Raw genomic sequence first — 20142 nt, forward strand, 5'->3', positions numbered from 1 at the left:
GGAACATAATGCATTCTCTTTTGGGAAATGCATTTCCCTCCTTCCCAAACAGCACTCCAAAAAGGCCATAAGATTGAATGAACCTGAACACTCAATGAAAGACTGAAGAGGAATCTAAACTAAGTAAACACACAAAAAGAAAGCGGCAAGAATATAAGTTTTTCGTTAAATAATAAAGTAAAATGGGAATTTAAATGGTAAGGTTACAGACCTTTGTCCATATAGAGTTATCATTGTTCGCAGATGCTTGCAGCAACTGCTGCAATGCGTCCTGCTTGTCTTGGGATGAAACTTCACCATCATTACTTATTATCTGAGAAGGTACAAAGCCATATAATCGTGATGTTATTTAGGACAATGAAAAGAAAAGGTAACACATATCAGAATTACAATTGGAGCCAACAAAGATGACGGAGTGGAAAACAAGGATATATCAGAAGTACCCGATGAAGAAGTTGTGGTACGCTGGGGCCGTCAGTTGTATGCGAGACAACCTTCACAGAACTAAGGTCGACAAATTGATTCATGTCTTGTATATTTTTCCCGACAGTTGTAACAGCAGCATTATTATGTCCATCAGAAACACGACGGACAAAATCCAGGCGAGGGGTGCCAATAGAATTTTCATCATCAATGGTGGCATCTGATTTTTCAGGATAATCTGCCCACGAGCGTGCAGCTTCTACAACTGAGCGAGCATTGCTCTTTGATTCCCGACTTGCTGTAAAAATATCAGCTTCAGAAGAAGGCTCAAAACATTGATTAGCATGATCAGTGCGGACATCAGAGGTTGTTCGACCAGTAAGATATGTGGATTCTTGAACTGCATGCATCCTCTTCCCAGATTCATTGTCAAAGGAACTAGCAGAGACCCTTCCAAAAGGATAGCTATTCCTTGATGTCGGATTATAACCATCTTCAGAAGTTCCAAAATCAATCTGTTCATATTCATAAGACTTGGGACGTGAACGCTCTTTCTTGCTCTGCAAGTAGTTTACCAGATCGACCTCAATACGAGGAGTATACTGCTTGAGCGAGCGCCTCACAAGGTTTTGTTCTTCAATCGACAAATTAAGAATAAAGTTTAGGACTGCTGTTGAATCAAAATGAGAATAAACTGATATGATTCCTTTAATGGACGTTTCCTTCAACTTTGCATTCTTTTCATGTATTAAAGGTGCTAGTTTCGAAAGCCAGAGCTTAAGAAAGCCGCTGTTACCGTAACCTTCAGAGTCTACCTTGTACTTGCTGAATGACTTATTAGCGAACTCAAGAACAGCCAGTTTGGCCTTCGGAGACCTTTGTTCATCCAGTGAACGTACTATTGCAGGTAACAATGTGTCAACAGCATATGTTCGGCCAACAACTTCCAAGGTTGATGAACATGGCTTAGAAACCAACTCCTTTGGATCAATAAGTCTTGAAAAGACATATGGTAAAATTCTTTCAACATAGCTCTCAAATGGCTTCTTGCATGCTGGAATAATATCTGCAAGTGTGGAGAAAGCTGCCTGTGCAACTTTGTGATGAGGATCATCCAAATAACGAAAAAATAGCTTCATGACCTTTTCAAAGTTCTGAGTAATTTCTTGAATGCCTTTCTGTCCTAGTTGCAATAATGTCTGAACAAAATTAAAAGCTGCAACTCTTGCTACCCAGTCTGAACTTGGACTAAGACCCTCAGAGAGGGCTTCATTTAGTGATGCTGGGCCATCTGTATATCCAGACATCTCATTTGATGGGACATGGCCATCATCAAAACTGTGTCTGACACCCACAGAAACCCTTGATGTCACTTGCTTCCTAAGCGGCCTTTGGAAGTGTGGGACATGGTTGTTTTGCGAATTTCTATAACTGGCATCCCTATAAGCCATATCAGTGAAGTGTTTGTCCGTATGCATCTGTGGCGATCGCCTGTTAGGCCTTGGCCATGTATCGTTACTCTCATCCATAATGCTATCATCTTGAGATCTCCCTGAAGACCTTCTTAAATAAGGCACTGACAAATCCGACATGGGTTCAGATGATAGATTACGCGAATATGGTGACCTCGATCGCTCTTTGGTGTCTACCTGAGGCATTGCATCTACCAAACGTGAACCACCATTTCTTCTGATACTTATGCTAGGGAGGGATGAGTCCAACAATGCAGAACTCTGCAAAGAAAGGTGATCCGAAGCAGGCGCAGCAAGCGGTATATGAGGATCACGAGAGGATGGAGGATCAACTCCTGCACTAGGAGGAAAAGAAAAGGAAATTAAGGTTTCTCAAGTATACAGAAATAAGTCATGAAAGCAATAGCAGTAAAGACTTGACCAGACAACAGAAGAGCCTTTCCATGCTTAATGAAACAAATTAACATTAAGCAGCATAAACCATACCAAGATCCAAGCTTGTTGAGCGCACAGCTGAGAAATTTTGCCTGCCTGAGATGCCTACGCCTTTCAATAAACTCTCAATGGCTGAAACCTTTTGTTTGCTTGAACTAAGCACACTCTCTATGCTTCTTTCAGCATGTCTGCCAGTTGCCTTCGACTGCGACAGGAGCATGCTTGACGGGAGAGATGATTCGGAAGAAATTGCTGCACCCTTGTCCATTGCAACAATAGATGAAGTGCTGTATCCGGTCAAATGTGTACCACTTGCATGAGATGAGGAACGAGAAAGTTGAGCGCCCTTCTCATGCAACGATGAAGGATATCGCTTGTGCATACCCCCATCTTCATCATTAATAATCTGCAAAAGTGCCCAGTGTTAGATCAAACCAACAGAAACTCGCAATTGCACATCAACCCTTGGAACCACTTAAAGCTCCAGATGCCAACCTACATCCATATAGTTTCAGCACACCGGAAATTAGTAGTATAACAGAAATTGCCATGTGGGGGAGCTGGAGAGCGCATATAGCCGCCTGGTTACTAGGGCAGCAGCCAAACCAAATTGCTGTGCAACTTGATCCCCTTTGGTTACATAGCCCAAGATGCAGATAGCTAGGACTCAGACTCCGGTGGTAATGGATTGGGCTAGCCGAGACGAAACAATATCCTAGGTCTCTAATACCCAGGCCAGTCGAGATCGATGCATTTACATTCCAATATTTTTTGTAAACAGCCAGGTTACTTAGAAATGGTCGCCCCTGGTCGAGGACATTGCTTTTAAGGAGTCCCTAAGATGTGGCACCCTCTGGCAGCATGACACCGGGCTCACCTTTTGCAGCTTCGTAGGAGGATGTCCTGGTGACATTATGTGGGAGGGTGTTGATGTGGCTATTGGTGCAACTTTGGAGCTTCAAGGCGCAATCGTTCTAGGACAGCTACTAGTCTACTACGACTCGAAGGGGGCCGTCAACTGTCCGTATTGTTAGGAATAAGCAACTTGTATTCCCATGAGGCCATAGGCCGATGCGGCGGGAGTCTCGATCTGGAGGCCACACGGACGGGAGACGTCGTGGAGGCAGACGAGTTGGACGAGAGAAGAACAGTAGCAGCCAACAGATCGGGCCACCACGGAGGAGTCAGCGGCAGCCAAAGATGAAGGCGTCGCGACGGTGGATCAACAGCACGAGTTGCGCGTGCTAGAAAATTGACCTAGCTCTAATACCATGTTAGGAATAAGCAACTTGTATTCCCATGAGGCCATAGGCCGATATATATACATGTACAGGTGTGGAACCTATGCAGGAAACCCCTTATACAACGGGATAAATACAAAGGGGTACATGACTTATAATATAACTCTAACACGTATCCCATACCCAAAGGCATCACAAGAGACCTACACCAACAAGACTGATGATTAAAGAAGATGGACAGAGGAGGACCAAGAGCGACACTCAAATATCCGCAATGGTGTGAGCAATGATGGTGAAGATCCAGCCAATGCTAGCCAAGATGGCGGAGACAACAAACAACACGAATGTTTACCACCATCGATGAGTTTGATGATGCTATTGAGACTTGGAGTTGGAGATGAAAGTTGAGACATGAGAATGTTAGCCTGTCTTGAGCCTTTCAATATGTCGGTGTTATGTGGACCTATTTTATGCCACTAGAGTCTAATATCTAATGTTTAGGACTCAAGATTGAGGACTTATGTCATGTGGCTTTTGTAGAGAAATTTACAACATCTTCAATGTTGTGGACTTACATTGATTCTGTAATATGGGATGCAGTCATGCTTGTTATCCTGTTTTTTCACTTTTGCTCACATTTAGTTCTCAATATTTTTCACTTATTGTGGACTAAGTGAGAAGCTATAAGTTATCACATACTGCAGCTTTCTGTTGGGGAGAAGAGAAAGAGGATGGGAGGGATGGATGCTATGTGGGCTCATCAACCAGCATTTCTGTTAAATGATACTCTATTCTTCTGCCATAGTAGTTCAGAACTGTTTGAAGCGCTTGATAAAAGGTGAAAAGGGGCCAGGGCGCCTCGCCTAGTCGAGGATGAGTACCCTATGTAGAACCTTAGTATTGAATTAAACAAGTGATTCACCACTACTTCCTCCGTCCTTGAAAGAGTGTACTTCCAACTTTGTTGGAAAGTCAAACTTTTTTATGTTTGACCGTATTTATACAATAATAGACCAACACTATGCCATCAAATTAGTAGCATTAGATTCATGATAAAATATATTTTCATCATATACCTATTTGGTGAGCGAGGATCGGGTCGTCGCATCCTTAGTGGCGCGCTACATCGGCGCCCGGATGTAGTGGAAAATGAGCAAGGGTCTTCGCATTTGACTCGACGAGTGCGAAGGGTAAGGAAGCTAGCCGAGCCTAGAAGGATTCGCTTAGGTAGCTGGAACGTAGGTTCTCTGACAGGGAAGCTTCGGGAGCTAGTTGATGCAGCGGTGAGGAGAGGTGTTGATATCCTTTGCGTCCAAGAAACCAAATGGAGAGGACAGAAGGCGAAGGAGGTGGAGGATACCGGCTTCAAGCTGTGGTACACGGGGACGGCTGCAAACAGAAATGGCGTAGGCATCTTGATCAACAAGAGCCTCAAGTATGGAGTGGTAGAGGTCAAGAGACGTGAGGAACGGATTATCCTGGTCAAGCTGGTAGTTGAGGACTTGGTTCTCAATGTTATCAGCGCGTATGCCCCGCAAGTAGGCCACAATGAGAACACCAAGAGGGAGTTCTGGGAAGGCTTGGAAGACATGGTTAGGAGTGTACCGATTGGTGAGAAGCTCTTCATAGGAGGAGACCTCAATGGCCACGTGGGTACATCTAACACAGGTTTTGAAGGGGCGCATGGGGGCTTTGGTTATGGCTATGGCATCAGGAATCAAGAAGGAGAAGATGTCTTAAGCTTTGCTCTAGCCTACAACATGATTGTAGCTAACACCCTCTTTAGAAAGAGAGAATCACATCTGGTGACTTTTAGTAGTGGCCAACACTCTAGCCAGATTGATTTCATCCTCTTGAGAAGAGAAGATAGGCGTTCGTGCCTAGACTGTAAGGTGATACCTGGAGAGAGTGTTGTGCCCCAGCATAAGCTGGTGGTTGCTGACTTCCGTTTTCGGATTCGTGTCCAGCGGGATAAGCGTGCCAAAGTCGCTAGAACGAAGTGGTGGAAGCTCAAGGGGGAGGTAGCTCAGGTGTTCAAGGAGAGGGTCATTAAGGAGGGCCCTTGGGAGGAAGGAGGGGATGCGGACAATGTGTGGATGAAGATGGCGACTTGCATTCGTAAGGTGGCCTCGGAGGAGTTTGGAGTGTCCAGGGGAAGGAGAAGCGAAGATAAAGATACCTGGTGGTGGAATGATGATGTCCAGAAGGCGATTAAAGAGAAGAAAGATTGCTTCAGACGCCTATACCTGGATAGGAGTGCAGACAACATAGAGAAGTACAAGATGGCGAAGAAGGCCGCAAAGCAAGCTGTTGGTGAAGCAAGGGGTCAGGCATTTGAGGACCTCTACCAACGGTTAGGCACGAAGGAAGGTGAAAGGGACATCTATAAGATGGCTAAGATCCGAGAGAGGAAGACGAGGGATATTGGCCAAGTCAAATGCATCAAGGACGGAGCAGGCCAACTCTTGGTGAAGGACGAGGAGATTAAGCATAGATGGCGGGAGTACTTCAACAAGCTGTTCAATGGGGAGAATGAGAGTTCTACCATTGAATTGAACGACTCCTTTGATGAGACCAGCATGCGTTTTGTGCGGCGAATCCAGGAGTCTGAGGTGAAGGAGGCTTTAAAAAGGATGAAAGGAGGCAAGGCGATGCGCCCTGATTGTATCCCCATTGAGGTGTGGAAAGGTCTCGGGGACATAGCGATAGTATGGCTAACCAAGCTTTTCAACCTCATTTTTCGAGCAAACAAGATGCCGGAAGAATGGAGACGGAGTATATTAGTACCAATCTTCAAGAACAAGGGGGATGTTCAGAGTTGTACTAATTACCGTGGAATTAAGCTGATGAGCCATACAATGAAGCTATGGGAGAGAGTCATTGAGCACCGCTTAAGAAGAATGACAAGCGTGACCAAAAATCAATTTTGTTTCATGCCTGGGAGGTCGACCATGGAAGCCATTTTCTTGGTACGACAACTTATGGAGAGATATAGGGAGCAAAATAAGGACTTGCATATGGTGTTCATTGACTTGGAGAAGGCCTATGATAAGATACCGCGGAATGTCATGTGGTGGGCCTTGGAGAAACACAAAGTCCCGGCAAAGTACATTACCCTCATCAAGGACATGTACGATAATGTTGTGACAAGTGTTCGAACAAGTGATGTCGACACCGATGACTTCCCGATTAAGATAGGACTGCACCAGGGGTCAGCTTTGAGCCCTTATCTTTTTGCATTGGTGATGGATGAGGTCACAAGGGATATACAAGGAGATATCCCATGGTGTATGCTCTTTGCGGATGATGTGGTGCTAGTTGACGATAGTCGGACGGGGGTAAATAGGAAGTTAAGAGTTATGGAGACAAACCTTGGAATCGAAAGGGTTTAGGCTTAGTAGAACTAAAACCGAGTACATGATGTGCGGTTTCAGTACTACTAGGTGTGAGGAGGAGGTTAGCCTTGATGGCCAGGTGGTTCCTCGGAAGGACACCTTTCGGTATTTGGGGTCAATGTTGCAGGAGGATGGGGGCATTGATGAAGATGTGAACCATCGAATCAAAGCCGGATGGATGAAGTGGCGCCAAGCTTCTGGCATTCTCTGTGACAAGAGAGTGCCACAAAAGCTAAAAGGCAAGTTCTACAGGACGGCGGTTCGACCCGCAATGTTGTATGGCGCGGAGTGTTGGCCGACTAAAAGGCGACATGTTCAACAGTTAGGTGTGGCGGAGATGCGTATGTTGAGATGGATGTGTGGCCACACGAGGAAGGATCGAGTCCGGAATGATGATATACGAGATAGGGTTGGGGTAGCACCAATTGAGGAGAAGCTTGTCCAACATCGTCTGAGATGGTTTGGGCATATTCAGCGCAGGCCTCCAGAAGCTCCAGTGCATAGCGGACGGCTAAAGCGTGCGGAGAATGTCAAGAGAGGGCGGGATCGACCGAATTTGACATGGGAGGAGTCCATTAAGAGAGACCTGAAGGATTGGAGTATCACCAAAGAGCTAGCTATGGACAGGGGTGCGTGGAAGCTTGCTATCCATGTGCCAGAGCCATGAGTTGGCTGCGAGATCTTATGGGTTTCACCTCTAGCCTACCCCAACTTGTTTGGGACTAAAGGCTTTGTTTGTTTGTTTGTTTGTTGTTTGTTTATATACCTATTTGGTTTCACAAGCATTGATATATTTTTGCACAAGCTTGGTCAAACTTTGAGGTAGTCTGACCCTTCAATAAAGTCGGAAGTACACTCTTTCAAGGACGGAGGGAGTAGCGCTTAACCGTGCTAGGTGTGCGCGTAAGCATGACTAGGCACGCTCTTAGGCGAGATAGGTGCTAGGCAGAGGCAAAACAGGAATTTACGCCGCGCCTCTCCTTTCCCTGACCCACAACAATTCCAGGGAGACAAGGGTACCACCAGTCTCAGGCTCGAATCAGGCCATCTCTAATTAGTACAACCTGCGTCCGTGATTCCAAGTCGTCACAAAATACAAATTTTCATGCATTATTTGATCTTTTTATATAAAAAACAGTTTTCAGAAAAATATTAAGCTGTAAGGTTGAGTCTTAGCACTGCTAACTTATCTCCTGGACTTGAGCTAATCAGGGTAGATACTTCGTTTGCAGTTTTGCACTGCTTTCCGGAAATTTCAAACAATTCTTGGCTGTTATAGCCAAGTGTAGAATACTAGAATTATGACTGAAAAGTAAAACACCAGGCATCAGATGCTATATATACTACTGTTTAACATTTTTTGGAGTTTCAGATATAAAATAAACCAGTGTAAGATATTACACAAAACTCTACTTCTATGAGATTCATAGAACAAAGTGTAAGATATTACACAACCCAATAAAAAAACCGCTTCCATGAGATTCATAGAACAATCTAAATAATGCCCTTAGCTGGATGATAGTTTTATGTGTCTTCTCTTTCTATTTAGAGCCATTGCCTCTTCTCCTCTTTGTTTAGTTGGCAACAGTGCACAAATGAGTACATCAGAATGATGAATATAAAATCAGCTTGTTCAACCTCATTTTTTCTATTATAGATTTGATACTTTATATATAGTGATCTGAAAAGGCATGCAGAGAATAAATCCACATACCCTCTGTATTGCAGGATCAAATGACATAAAAAGCCGACGTGAACGCTCAGGCCATGTCTTTATGAACATCCTATAGCAACTTCTTGCAGTTGCACGAACCTGTATTTGCAATATGGCATTACATACAAGAAATAACACAAATTCAGACAAGTTTTGGGTTTCAATGCATAAAAATATTTAAGTAATGTTATTAAGCCGGGAAACATAGATGTTAGTCCTACCTCGCTCATTGCATCTGCCACACAGCACTTTATTAGATCTTCGTATAAATCAGCTGAGCGTTGTATTTCTGGAGCATCGGCCCAATATTCCAATATTAGAAGTGCATACTCACAACACCTGCCATAGGAGAAAATGTATAAGTACCTATAATCTCTAAGACTCCACGCGTGTTGAGACAATGCAAAGCACAAGTACCTGGCACGGAGGATTGCACTGCGGTCATTTTTTGATGTGTCAGCTATAAGTGGAACAATACGTGAAACCTTGCAGTTCCGCAGGATCTGCAAGATATTGCATGTCAGAAAAGTAATGAAAGGAAGTACCATGGCTCAGTACAAGTGAAGGCAGGAACCTCACAGTTTTTACACAGTTGTCTGAAGATTCGGCAATCACGAGCACAGTTATGACAACAAGCTTAAAAAGTGCCTGAGAATTTCATTAATATGTTAGCCCTATTAGTACCAGACAAGAGTTGCATAACACAGAAACAGCTTCTAGAATTACCGGAATAAATATTTCAGCACATGCTTCAAAGTCGCTGAGGAGTTCCTTCGATAGTACATTAAGTAGATGACATGCCTGCAAAACAACCTAGTCAGCAGTTCTTCATCACCAAGAAGGCAAGTTTGCCCTGTGACTGCAGATTTAACCAGAAAATGTTCTAACAGAATTCCATAACACCTGCATCTTACGAAATGAAACAACTTCGGACTGAACTGATGTTTAGCAGTAACCCCAAAATTGGTGTAAACTGGAACTACTCTACAGACCCTAATGGCGTACTAAAACTCTCAAAGGTAAAAGGTTGATTCCATCTAGTGTATCATGCATGTCCAAGATGGCCCAACATTTTTTCAAATACAAATTCGGCTAGATTTGGAAGAAAATGCACGAATTTGGACGAAATTCAGGCATTTTTCATTGAAATTTGTACAAAATTAAAGACATGACTAAAAAACTTAGAAAAATATAACTACGCCCTAAAACTACGCCGCCGTCGCCGCCCCAAGCCTACTACATGCCGAGGAGCTTGTAGAAGGCGATGTAGTCACCGCCGTCGTCGCCGCCGCCGCCGTCGTCGTCCTGCACGCCGCCGCCGCCGCCGTCGTCGTCCTGCACGCCGCCGCCGTCCTTGCTGCAGCCCTGTCCTGGGTCGCCGTGACGGACGGGGTTGGTCGGCACTGGCGCCTCCTCGTCGCTGTCCTCGAGGACGATGACGCCGCCCTTCTCGCGGCCACGGCGCCGAGCGGCAATCTCCTCGAGGGCGCGGCACTGGCGCTCCATCTCCTCCCGGACTTAGTCGTCCCGCGCCCATTTGAGGCCAGTTTCAAGGTCGGCGGCCATGTCGACATGCTCCTACTTGACGACGACGGGCGCGTCACCGGCTCCTTCGGCCTGACCAGGCGAAGATGGCCGCGGGGAGGAGGGGAAGGTTGGTGGCGGCCCTCGTTTACGACAAGGCTGCTGCCGCGGCTGCGCCAGCGCTCCGGCGTCTCCTGGGGCTCGGCCTTGACGGCGGCGACCGGCATCGTCGTGCCGGAGGAGTGGGAGCCGGAGGATGAGGACAACGCCCCCACCATGCGCTGCCGCTCCGGCGCGAAAAAGATGGCGCCGAGTACTCCATCGCCGGCGTGTTGCCGCCCTCGATGTGCTCGAGGACCCCACCACTGACGGCGGCCGTCGGAGTTGTGGCGCCCCCGTGGTGCCGGCGCGCCATTCGTGGACGCGAGCTGGTCGGCGTGACGGTGCTGAAAGTACGCCGTCCACAGCGCGTGGCTGTCTGGGGCGTACCTCGGCTGCTGCTGCGCTTCCTCTGGCAGCGCCGCCCAGATACCCGCAATCTCGGCGCGGTGTTCGGTGTCGGAGGGCGGCGGGGGCACGGGGACGCCACCGGCGCTGAGCCTCCACGAGTCCGGCACGCGCATGTCGGGCGGCGCCGGGTAGTTGGCCTCGTGGCGGCCGAAGCCGTTGGCCGCCGCTCCATCGCCGGGGAACCTCTCCGCCATCGGTCGCGGCCTTGAGACGAAGAGAGAGAGAGGGGGGCGGCAGCGGCGAAGGAGGGGCGTCGGCGGCGAGAGAGGTTGTGGCGAGGCAAGTGTGCGGTCAGCGACGAGGGAGGGTGGCTTTTATAGCGTCGAGGGGGCGGCAGCAGTGTGGACTCGTGGCGGGAGGGGGCGGGACGCGCGGCGGCGCGCCTTCACTGTGTCGCCCGTGAATCAATGGAAGGCTGACCGACGGCAGCCTTGGCATTGATTCCCGCGGGAACCGAGGCGATGAGGACAATGAAGGTTCTCGGTCACTGACTCGGCGGGTCCGCACGGTATGATTTTGTTTTCGTGCCAAATTCGTTTCCCCCGGCGCCCCCTAGCGCTTTGGGTTCAGCCTGGGCCGCCGGCGCCAATTTCGGCCCTAACCGGCGAAATTTGGGCTCCTGGGGGGCGACCGGATCAATTTTTTCGAGCCGGCGATAGAAAAGGGGCCTGGGGGGTGGCAGGGCTGTTGGGGGGCGAGTGGAGATGCTCTAAACTTTTAGTTTTAGGCAAAGGAACCTTAATAACAAGCTAGAACAGACTGCTCTTATTGTGCGAGGGCATCAAGGTAATGATTATAGTCCCTGTGTAGTAGATGAGTCTAAACCTCTATGGATCCATGTTAAAATCTAGGGAGAAAACTGGTGAGTCTGTCTCGTGCTCTATGAAACACTTGCACTTACTTACGTTGTAGACTTATATATAGCAGCTCTCACTGACTACGAAAATTGGAATGGTTAGTTCTAATTGTGTCATAGTGATTTTGCTTGACTCAATATGACCCAAGGACTATGAGTGGACTGACTAGTCAAGACTAGTCGCCGAGACTAGTCTATGAGTTGGTACTTGCCTTCCAACCAAAAATCTTGATTAATCGCGCGGCTAGTTCATGAGCGGTGCCCTGACGACACTCGTAAACCTTGATATGACCTATCATTATCAACTATCTATATTTTATGAATATATTGCACCACAGGTCTACAAAAGGTGGGTGCAACTGGGTAAAAGGACTGGACAAACGCTCATTTACAGCTAGAGAGGTGAAAAATCCACCTGCTGTGCAATTCGGTGCAACTGTGGCATGACTCAGTCACACTCTGCAATGATTTGCTCTTTTTCTCTTCCTTCTCTTATCTATTTTAAACACTTACCTCTCCTCGATTCACCTGAGCCCATCCAGTCACCCTTCCATGTGCCTTCGTAGTTTCAAACGACAGACCCACTTCAGTATACACCTTGACCTACCACAGCGGTTGCAACCAATCACTAAAAGACCATGGCGCTACAGAAGCAGCACCATGGTGGAGCAGCAGGGCAGGGCCACCACAGTGTCGCCCTCCACAGGGATGTTGCCCACTATTGAGGTGTCAGCGAGGTTAAACACAAATACGATGAGTCTCCTCTACCCGATTTGTTCTTGTACCCAGTTGCACCCAACCTCTCAAGTTCTTAGACATGTGATGCAATTTTTAAGGCAAATTGTTTTTCTGGAGTGGATTTTGCGCTTGTGTGAGTGAGCACTCATACTATATCACATATCCAATGTGCCTTGAGATATGTTCACAGTCTCTCACCCCACATTTACTCACATGGGGTGAGATAACTTGCACATATCTCAAGGCATATCGAATGGTCGAAATAGTATGACCATACACGCACGCACACATAGATAGATAGGTAGGTAGATATATAGATCTGATAATTTGGGGAAGATGGGTGTTACTGTTGCAATTTGCAACAATAATATCAGCATTCAGACATTCAGTTGTCAATAAAGATCAACAGGCAAGAAAGAATACCTGCTTTACAATGCTAGACCGTCGATCAGCTAGCTGAGAGGACAATGGATGAACTAGCTGCTTCAAGAGCATGAAAAATGATGGATAATCAATTGCGCCTGGTACAAAAATTTCAAGTAAAACACGCAAAATCGTGTTAGCAAGAGAGGACTAGATAATAGGGAATGTGTAACATTATACTTGACCAGTCAATACTATGAATTAAATATAGCTTAATATAATGTTAATAAATGTGAAACAGTTTTGCTTTACTGCCCTGATCTATTAATTTCCATGGCTTAGCATGTCCAACTCGAGTGACTTCTATAAAGCTTATATGATTAACAGTTCGCTCCCCTCTTTCCAGTAAGTGATAAGCATCATGCCCATTAATGTCATATTGATGTTGAAGACTCAAAAAGCACTTGTATAAGTTACTAAGTTGCAACAGTTCTGCTATGACAGAACTGGATGCTACCCAAGAGTGTCTCATGGATAGTCTGGTTTCCAGCATCCAAACCTGGCTAAGTTGGCTGCATCCTGCTTATCTTTTGAAGGATATGGATGGTCTATTTTTTTTCCTTGGGTTTAGAAAAAAAGATTAACTACCTCTGAATTTCCCCAGTTCAGCTTTGGCATATAACAAGAACTTTGAGAACAGCGCATTTTCTGAAGGAAGTAATTTAATGACAAAACAAAAACTTAGATATGAAAATAGGACATGGGAGACAAAGATCAACCTCCATATACCAAGGCTTCAATCCTTTGCATTGCAGCAATACGTATAGACCAGTCCTTTTCTGGATTAAGGGCAGATGCAATCTTCTCAATCTCTCTAAATAATTCTTTCTCTGAATGAACTCTTATGGGTTCCACCGGTTTTTCGGTAATATCTGTGTCACCTGAAAAATAACACGAAATTCCACAAGACATCATCAATATGGTGAATGTGTGTTCTGCCACGAACTTTAGAACAGTAACTTAGCATACATCCAGATTGCCACAACAACTTTTTACTACTGAGCTTTGTTTGCTTAATTTTTTCGGTAACAAAATAAATGATCATGTTATTTGTCACTGAATCCACATGTGATGTCCAGTTCAACTATGTCACTGAATCCACATGTGGAATTTACCACTGCTGTCCGTCCGAATTTTGAAGTCATGAACCAGCTAAATGCCTTTTAATATCATTATCCGTACATGAATACAAAAGGAGTGCCACATGTCTAACCAGAAGCAGTAGTAGATTGGCCATTTCAGTTTGCTCTAGTGACTCTTCTAGTTCTAGGCATACATCTTTCCAAAATCCAAATCGTTTGACCATGCAATTAACTACACTCAGTAATAGCAGCAAATATCATTGTTCTTTATACAAACCATATAAAAGGAACAGAATAATAGATGCACATAAAAGATGAAGCAATTACTTGAAGTTTTTGTTAACACTTTTTGGCATATCAAAGATAGTAATCAAATTAAATGGAATTGTCCAGTATGACAAAGTAAAACTTGCCTCCAAATAATGTGCTTTCCCTTGATGTGTTTTTTTTCCTTGGACTACCTCTTTTGGGATGAGCACTAACAGATCTTTCCATGGCCTTATATTGCGTTCTAGCACCATCAGATGAGGGAACCTTTGGTTCTATTTTATCCAATCTTGAATTTATTTCCTTTAGCTGAAAACACCAAATGAGGCAAAAGACTGATAATCACGATGTTATGTCAGCACAGCCAACGTTAAATTTGGATAACCATGGAGAATTCAACAATCACAACAAAATAAACGGATAACAATGGAGAGATCACAGTGGTTAAGTAGTAAAGGACCACATGCATTAGTTCATTACCATATAAGAAGGCAGATTATGGCGCTGCAACTCTTCATGGAACTGAGATCCCATATTTTTGTACATCTCCTGTAGTGAATAGGTAGAATGTAAATTATAGATTACGGGTGAAGTACTTCAGTTAAATGTATATGAAGAGCATCATGGGTAGTCAGGCAGATCAGAAGAAAAAAATTGAGCGTTTGCATTTGAATATAGGTAAATTGCATGACCACAATAGTTAATGCTGCCTTGTTTTCAACAGAAATATGGTTGGTAGTTGGTACCAGATCTAAAATAACTTCGGTATGTCGTTAGTAGCCATATAGTAAGTAATGGTGCCTTCTTGCCTAAAGCCCTAAAGTAGTTCAACAAAGTATATCGGTAAAATGCAGAATATGGGAAATGCAAGAGACTGAGCACGAGAAACGGAACGCAGCCAGAGAACATCCAAACATATAATTTGTGTTTCTTAAGTCAATTAGCTTGGTACAAGAAGCAAGTCACCGAACTGTACAATCTAGTTAGCATCATACAGGCGATGGGACAGCAAAAATAGTGTAGACATGAGAGAAAACAAAAAAAGAAGTGAAAAGTTCTAACCAATAGCCAAAGAGGGAGTACGATTTGAAGAAAAAATGCATAAGTAACTGAAAAGCATCAAAATGGGCAGGCTTGTGATGGACCACCTGAATACAAGAGATTGCAGCCTCTCTAACACTTTGATTCAAATCATTCAACAATTGCAGGACCTGTGTAGTTGAAACAAGATTAGCAGTTAGCATTGCCAGTTACGCAAGAAAATTAAGGGGAAACTAGATATTCCGTATCCAATAAGGAGAAAAAAACATCCTGGCATACAGGTGAAAGAAACACTCGCTGTAGAAGGAGCTCTGTAGAAGCAAAAAGCCCAACTGCCGTTGCAAGGGTGCGCACAAACTCTTCTCGCACCCTCCAGTTCTTGTGAGTCCAAGCATAACTTCCAGCTCTTTCAACAATGATTGTTGGAGAAGAAACCTGACATTGGAGAGAGAATCAATTCACTATACCCCGTGAGAAAGCCATGGGGTAAAAATAGTTCCACATCTAGATAGATGATCATTTATGTGACAAATTAGTAATTTCGGTGCAATTCAAAAGGACAATTTTCAATGTAAACAAGAGTATACAGCATAGGAATGATAATGATATATCGAAGCTCACAGCACTGATAAGTTTTTACTTAAAGCGCAGATGGGAATTTTAATGCCATAATGAGGGGAAACATCATGTTTCAACTTTGAAGTGGCAAAAAGAACTAGAGTCTTGCAAAGTGCTGGATAAGCCCATAGCTAGTGTTCAGAATTATAAGAGTGAATACTCAGTTTCATCCCTGAATTATCACACACGCTGACGCACCTCATTTTCGTGCCTAACTTTTAGAGTGACCAAGTTGATCCCTTAACTACCCATCGTGGTTCATGTTAAGGAGTATTAGTATTAGGTCTTCTCCATTCTCCTCCTGCAAGGCAACCATGCGCGGCTGTGTTAGCTGGCTACTGCTATGTTGGCCTGCTGCTGCTACTACTTGGTCCAGCCTTCTAGTGCTTGGGCATGCAACTTGGTCTCACGCGTGGCTCTCGCTGGACTTGCTGCTAGTGCGCTGCTTGCCTACTACTGATGCTACATGCTGCTGCTTGCTCTCGGGCACTGCGCAGTCTGTCTACCCGCTGGAGTGTTGGGTGCTGTGTGCTACATCTCCGCTAGTTCGCTCCTCGTCAAAAATAAATAAATAAAATCCAAAGTCGCTGTCCGGTGATTCTCGACGGTTGTTGTTTCATCGACTTCGTCTCATACATGCACCTTTCTTCGGTGTTGCATGCTCTTCTTAGCTTCTAGCTCTCTATGTTTTCCGCTGTACACCAAATCCGTTGTTGTTTCGTGTTTCTCATGTCATGCTAGTCCACCATGCCTTTGTCCGTCAGCCTTTTTCTCGTCCTTGTCCTTTAAATAGGATTTTTGTGGCCTCACAGTTCATTCTCGTTTTCTTGCCAATGTGGCAGTACACATGGGACGCTGACTAGACAGGAAAAGGACGAGAACATGTTTACATGCGATAGCCCGAAGTACCCTCCTCCTTTGAGCTAAAACTTGAGAGAAGGACTGCATTGTAACACTTCTCCCTGTGTTATAGCTCTAGCATGGTTGCTGTACCTTCTCGCATAGAAATTTGTCACCTATTGGACTATAAATCAGTAACAAAATCCAATTTCCTTGGGCATTTTGGGGTTTCCATGTGTGCAGAATATCCTCATGCCTCTCTCAGTCCCTCACACAGAGTCGGCATGCCACATGTACTGTCACATGGGCAAGACTACAGAAATGAGCCACATCACATAGTTCAGGAACCAATTTGGTCATTTTCGTAGTTTATGGACGAAAATAAGCTGTGGACGACAGTTGAATAGTTGATATACGAAATGTGTATTTGAATCCAAATACAAAATCATGTCAGTGAAATCCGCAACTTCACATGTATAACTGCACCAAAAGAAGCTGCCACATACAAGAAAAGGGGAATTATTGGTTAGATTTGCTACCTCTGCTTGGCTAAAGTCCATATTAGCACCTAAAACAAAGACGTCGAAGCACCTAAAGGACAAAAATTGCAGATATTTTACCACTGAAAGCAAAATACACTAACTGCTCGGGTCTAGATACAGATACTATACTCCAAATCTCCATCTCTATCCAGTGGTGTAGAGTAAGCATTAATTAAATAAAGAGTGCTATCGGCAAGTCCAAACTGGTACCTTCATTTAGTCAAAATATTCCAGCACTCGGCTCAGGTAAGGTAAGGCGTGTTTGTTTCACTAGAGAAGATAAATTATAACCTAATTCACTTAGCTATGTTTAGAATTCGGTTGAAATGCTGTTTTTGAGACAGGAGCGGATACTCCTGGTCCCTGTAGCAGAAACCTAAATGTGAAGTCTTGCAAGGATAGGAAAGCAGAGGGAAGACCAACATTGCAGTAATCCGGAAGGCGCACCGAGAGAATACCCACGGATGAAACATATTCTTAGTTCTGCTTCGATACACTGGCATAAGAAAACAGGATCACCCACAGTAATACGCGCTGCTAATTCAGCAAGGTAGTAGCCTTATAAGCTTGGTATTCCATTGGAGTCTAAAACAGAAATAGTTCCACCCTATGTCATCCACTTGAACACACACATGGATAAGCTGAACATGAGATCCTCTGCTTGAACTACATTCCATTGCAACCACCCAGGAAGCATGGAACCCACCTACATTCCCCCGAGAACCCAACTCGGAGGAGCACAGACGATATCGATTGCAAAAGGCAACAATGCAGAGGCTGACGGCTGACCTCCATGAGCGTGACGAGGAGCTGGCGGGATGCGTCACGGACCGGCTGCTTGCCATCGCCGAGTCGCTCGACGGCGGCGGGCACGAGGGCGTTGAGGTGGATCTTGAAGTGGTCGCCGGCGAGCACGGCGGCGGCGGAGAGCGCGTGCAGGCCGCCCTGCGCGACCCGGAAGTTGGCGTCCCTGGTGAGATCCATGCAGGTGTCGACGAGCGCCGTGACCTCGGCCGCGGTGAGCCCGCGGCGCGCCGCGGCCTCCAGGGCCTCGTGCAGCCGCTCCACCCCAGCCAGGCGCTCCTTGGTGTCCTTGGAGCGCGCCGCCTCCAGCGCCGCCTCCATTTCCGCCAGCACCGTTGCCTCCTCCTCCGCCGGAGAATACGGAGAATGGCAGCGGTTGGGTTGGGGTTCCCGGCGGGTTCGGGGAATGGGGGGGAGGGCGAGCCGACGGTGGGGAGGGGAGTTGGTCGGATCTGGGAAAGGGAGGGAGGCAGGAGGGAAAAGAGTGTGCGAGTGCGCCGAGGCAGAGAGTAGCTCTGCGTGGGTAGTTTCGTGTGCAAATAGGTCCCTGGTGATGTGTGATACTTCGTCACCGCCCTCGCAGGAGTGTATCGCGAGTTTTGGTACCACGTATATTCTGCATTTTGAGGACCAAGCGGTACCGCTAGTATAGTACGCTTGTACCCGTGGAGAACGATATGCATTGTTCTGGGAAGAGGAAGAGGGGATAAAGATGGGCCGCGCAATGGAGGGAGAGGGAGAGGGAAGGAAGATTAGTTGAGTTGTCATGATAGTAGGTGCAAGTGCACATTATGATTGACATTATGGTTTATGATTGGGCGTCCTCTCCTCGTGTAGTACGTAACAAAAGTGCAGTGAAGGGATAAACCCCTGCTACGAGCGTGTACGCCCCGATTCGGTCCAATCCTTTCCACTTGCAGCCCCCTACGCACGGGGCGTGATAAAGTGGTACTGATACGCCACCTAATTATACCCTGACAATTTGTCTGATAGGGCGAATGCCATGCTTTGGATCAGAGTGGTGTGGCTGCGTCAGGTTAGCGGCAGCTTTTCGTTTGGAAATACATGGTGGTGATCGATGCGTACCGCCTAACAGTAATGGACCGATCTTCTTCCATTCCACCACTGTTGGCTGGTGCGATGCGGATACACATCGCGCTCAATCAAGCATTTCGCGTGGCTGTTCCACTGTCCTCTCCTGGCCTAACACAACTACTAGTATAGTACTACTGCGTGGGGAAGATTACCAAGGGAACCAGTCAGTATAAACTTCGTGACTGCATGTGTCTTAGGGCATGAACAACGGTAGCACCCGTATGGCGCTCGGTAGCACCCGTATGGCGCTGCCCCATGCTTGCCACATAGATCGAGTAGGTTGAGGCTATCGGTTCCATTTTAATCTCCCAATGCAAAACTGTGAGGCCACCAGGGCTGAGCCCCACACCCTCTCTCTTCTCAAGCATGGGCTGACGCATCTCTTCTACATCACGCACTCTCTCTCTTGTGCTCTCTCCTACTTTTCTATCTTTCCTTGCTTTTTCGTTCGAGGAAGTTGGCTCCTCTGCATGAATCACCTGTGGTCTTCAAGCTACCACTTTAATGCCATTGTGGCATTCGAACCTAGTTGGCATGCGGGACACCCGTACTGGGGCTATCAGTTGGGCATGCCCTTATCCGCAGACACGTGCACGTTCATGCAGTACAGTCATACGAAAGCCGGTCATCCAACCATACACGCACCCCGGCGGCAGTGCCGCACGGCCGCTTTCATGGTGGCGAGTTACCCTTTGTCAGGACCCCGACTCAATGCCACATCGATCTAGCATGTAACACCTCATATCACTTTGCGGCCTCACGCACGGTATTCCCACGGGTGTCGCCTTACCTTTGCCCGGGACCATTTGCGCCTTTTGGCACACGTATATGATAGTGTCGCTAGCATCCATATGATAAGGAGCCCGGGCTGACATGGCTAGTCGTAAACCCAAAGTGGCACAAACTTACAGGGACATGTATCCATGACCCAGCATCGAACGTGTCGGTCATCAGCGAGTGAATCCAGGCTGTAGCACTGGGCTAGCAGGACTCCGGTGAACCGGGCTGTAGCGGGCTAACAGGACTCTGGTATTCATCGCGTGACATTTCCCCGAAGGGACAGACACAGGAACGAAGAAGGACACATGCCGGCCAGCCTAAGTGTTCCGGAGCAGTAGCAAG

General features: G+C 46.2%; 1 protein-coding gene across 5 annotated transcripts in view; it reads right to left on the reverse strand.

Annotated features, from left to right (window-relative positions):
- Positions 1 to 18447, reverse strand: part of LOC119323362 (CLIP-associated protein-like) — a 23417-nt gene extending 4970 nt beyond the window's left edge. Inside the window, exons 1-15 of one of the 5 annotated variants that reach the window (XR_005156276.1) lie at positions 17911 to 18426; positions 15401 to 15556; positions 15229 to 15291; positions 14561 to 14629; positions 14227 to 14389; positions 13451 to 13612; positions 12732 to 12829; positions 9407 to 9481; positions 9260 to 9328; positions 9098 to 9183; positions 8902 to 9019; positions 8681 to 8779; positions 2382 to 2736; positions 444 to 2230; positions 212 to 313 (exon numbers count right to left, since the gene is read on the reverse strand). Coding sequence is in view for 4 of the 5 variants with exons in the window: in XM_037596999.1 (XP_037452896.1) it covers positions 212 to 313; positions 444 to 2230; positions 2382 to 2736; positions 8681 to 8779; positions 8902 to 9019; positions 9098 to 9183; positions 9260 to 9328; positions 9407 to 9481; positions 12732 to 12829; positions 13451 to 13612; positions 14227 to 14389; positions 14561 to 14629; positions 15229 to 15291; positions 15401 to 15556; positions 17911 to 18246 (3738 nt within the window). In the remaining variant the exon portion in view is untranslated. Of the gene's footprint in view, positions 1 to 211; positions 314 to 443; positions 2236 to 2381; positions 2737 to 7690; positions 8272 to 8680; positions 8780 to 8901; positions 9020 to 9097; positions 9184 to 9259; positions 9329 to 9406; positions 9482 to 12731; positions 12830 to 13450; positions 13613 to 14226; positions 14390 to 14560; positions 14630 to 15228; positions 15292 to 15400; positions 15557 to 17910 lie in introns of those variants that run through there. The other 4 variants (XM_037596999.1, XM_037596998.1, XM_037597000.1 and 1 more) reach the window with 4 other exon arrangements.
- Positions 18448 to 20142: the final 1695 nt, after the last annotated feature.

This window comes from Triticum dicoccoides, chromosome 6B, assembly GCF_002162155.2.
Source record: "Triticum dicoccoides isolate Atlit2015 ecotype Zavitan chromosome 6B, WEW_v2.0, whole genome shotgun sequence".
Taxonomy (NCBI): Eukaryota; Viridiplantae; Streptophyta; class Magnoliopsida; order Poales; family Poaceae; genus Triticum; species Triticum dicoccoides.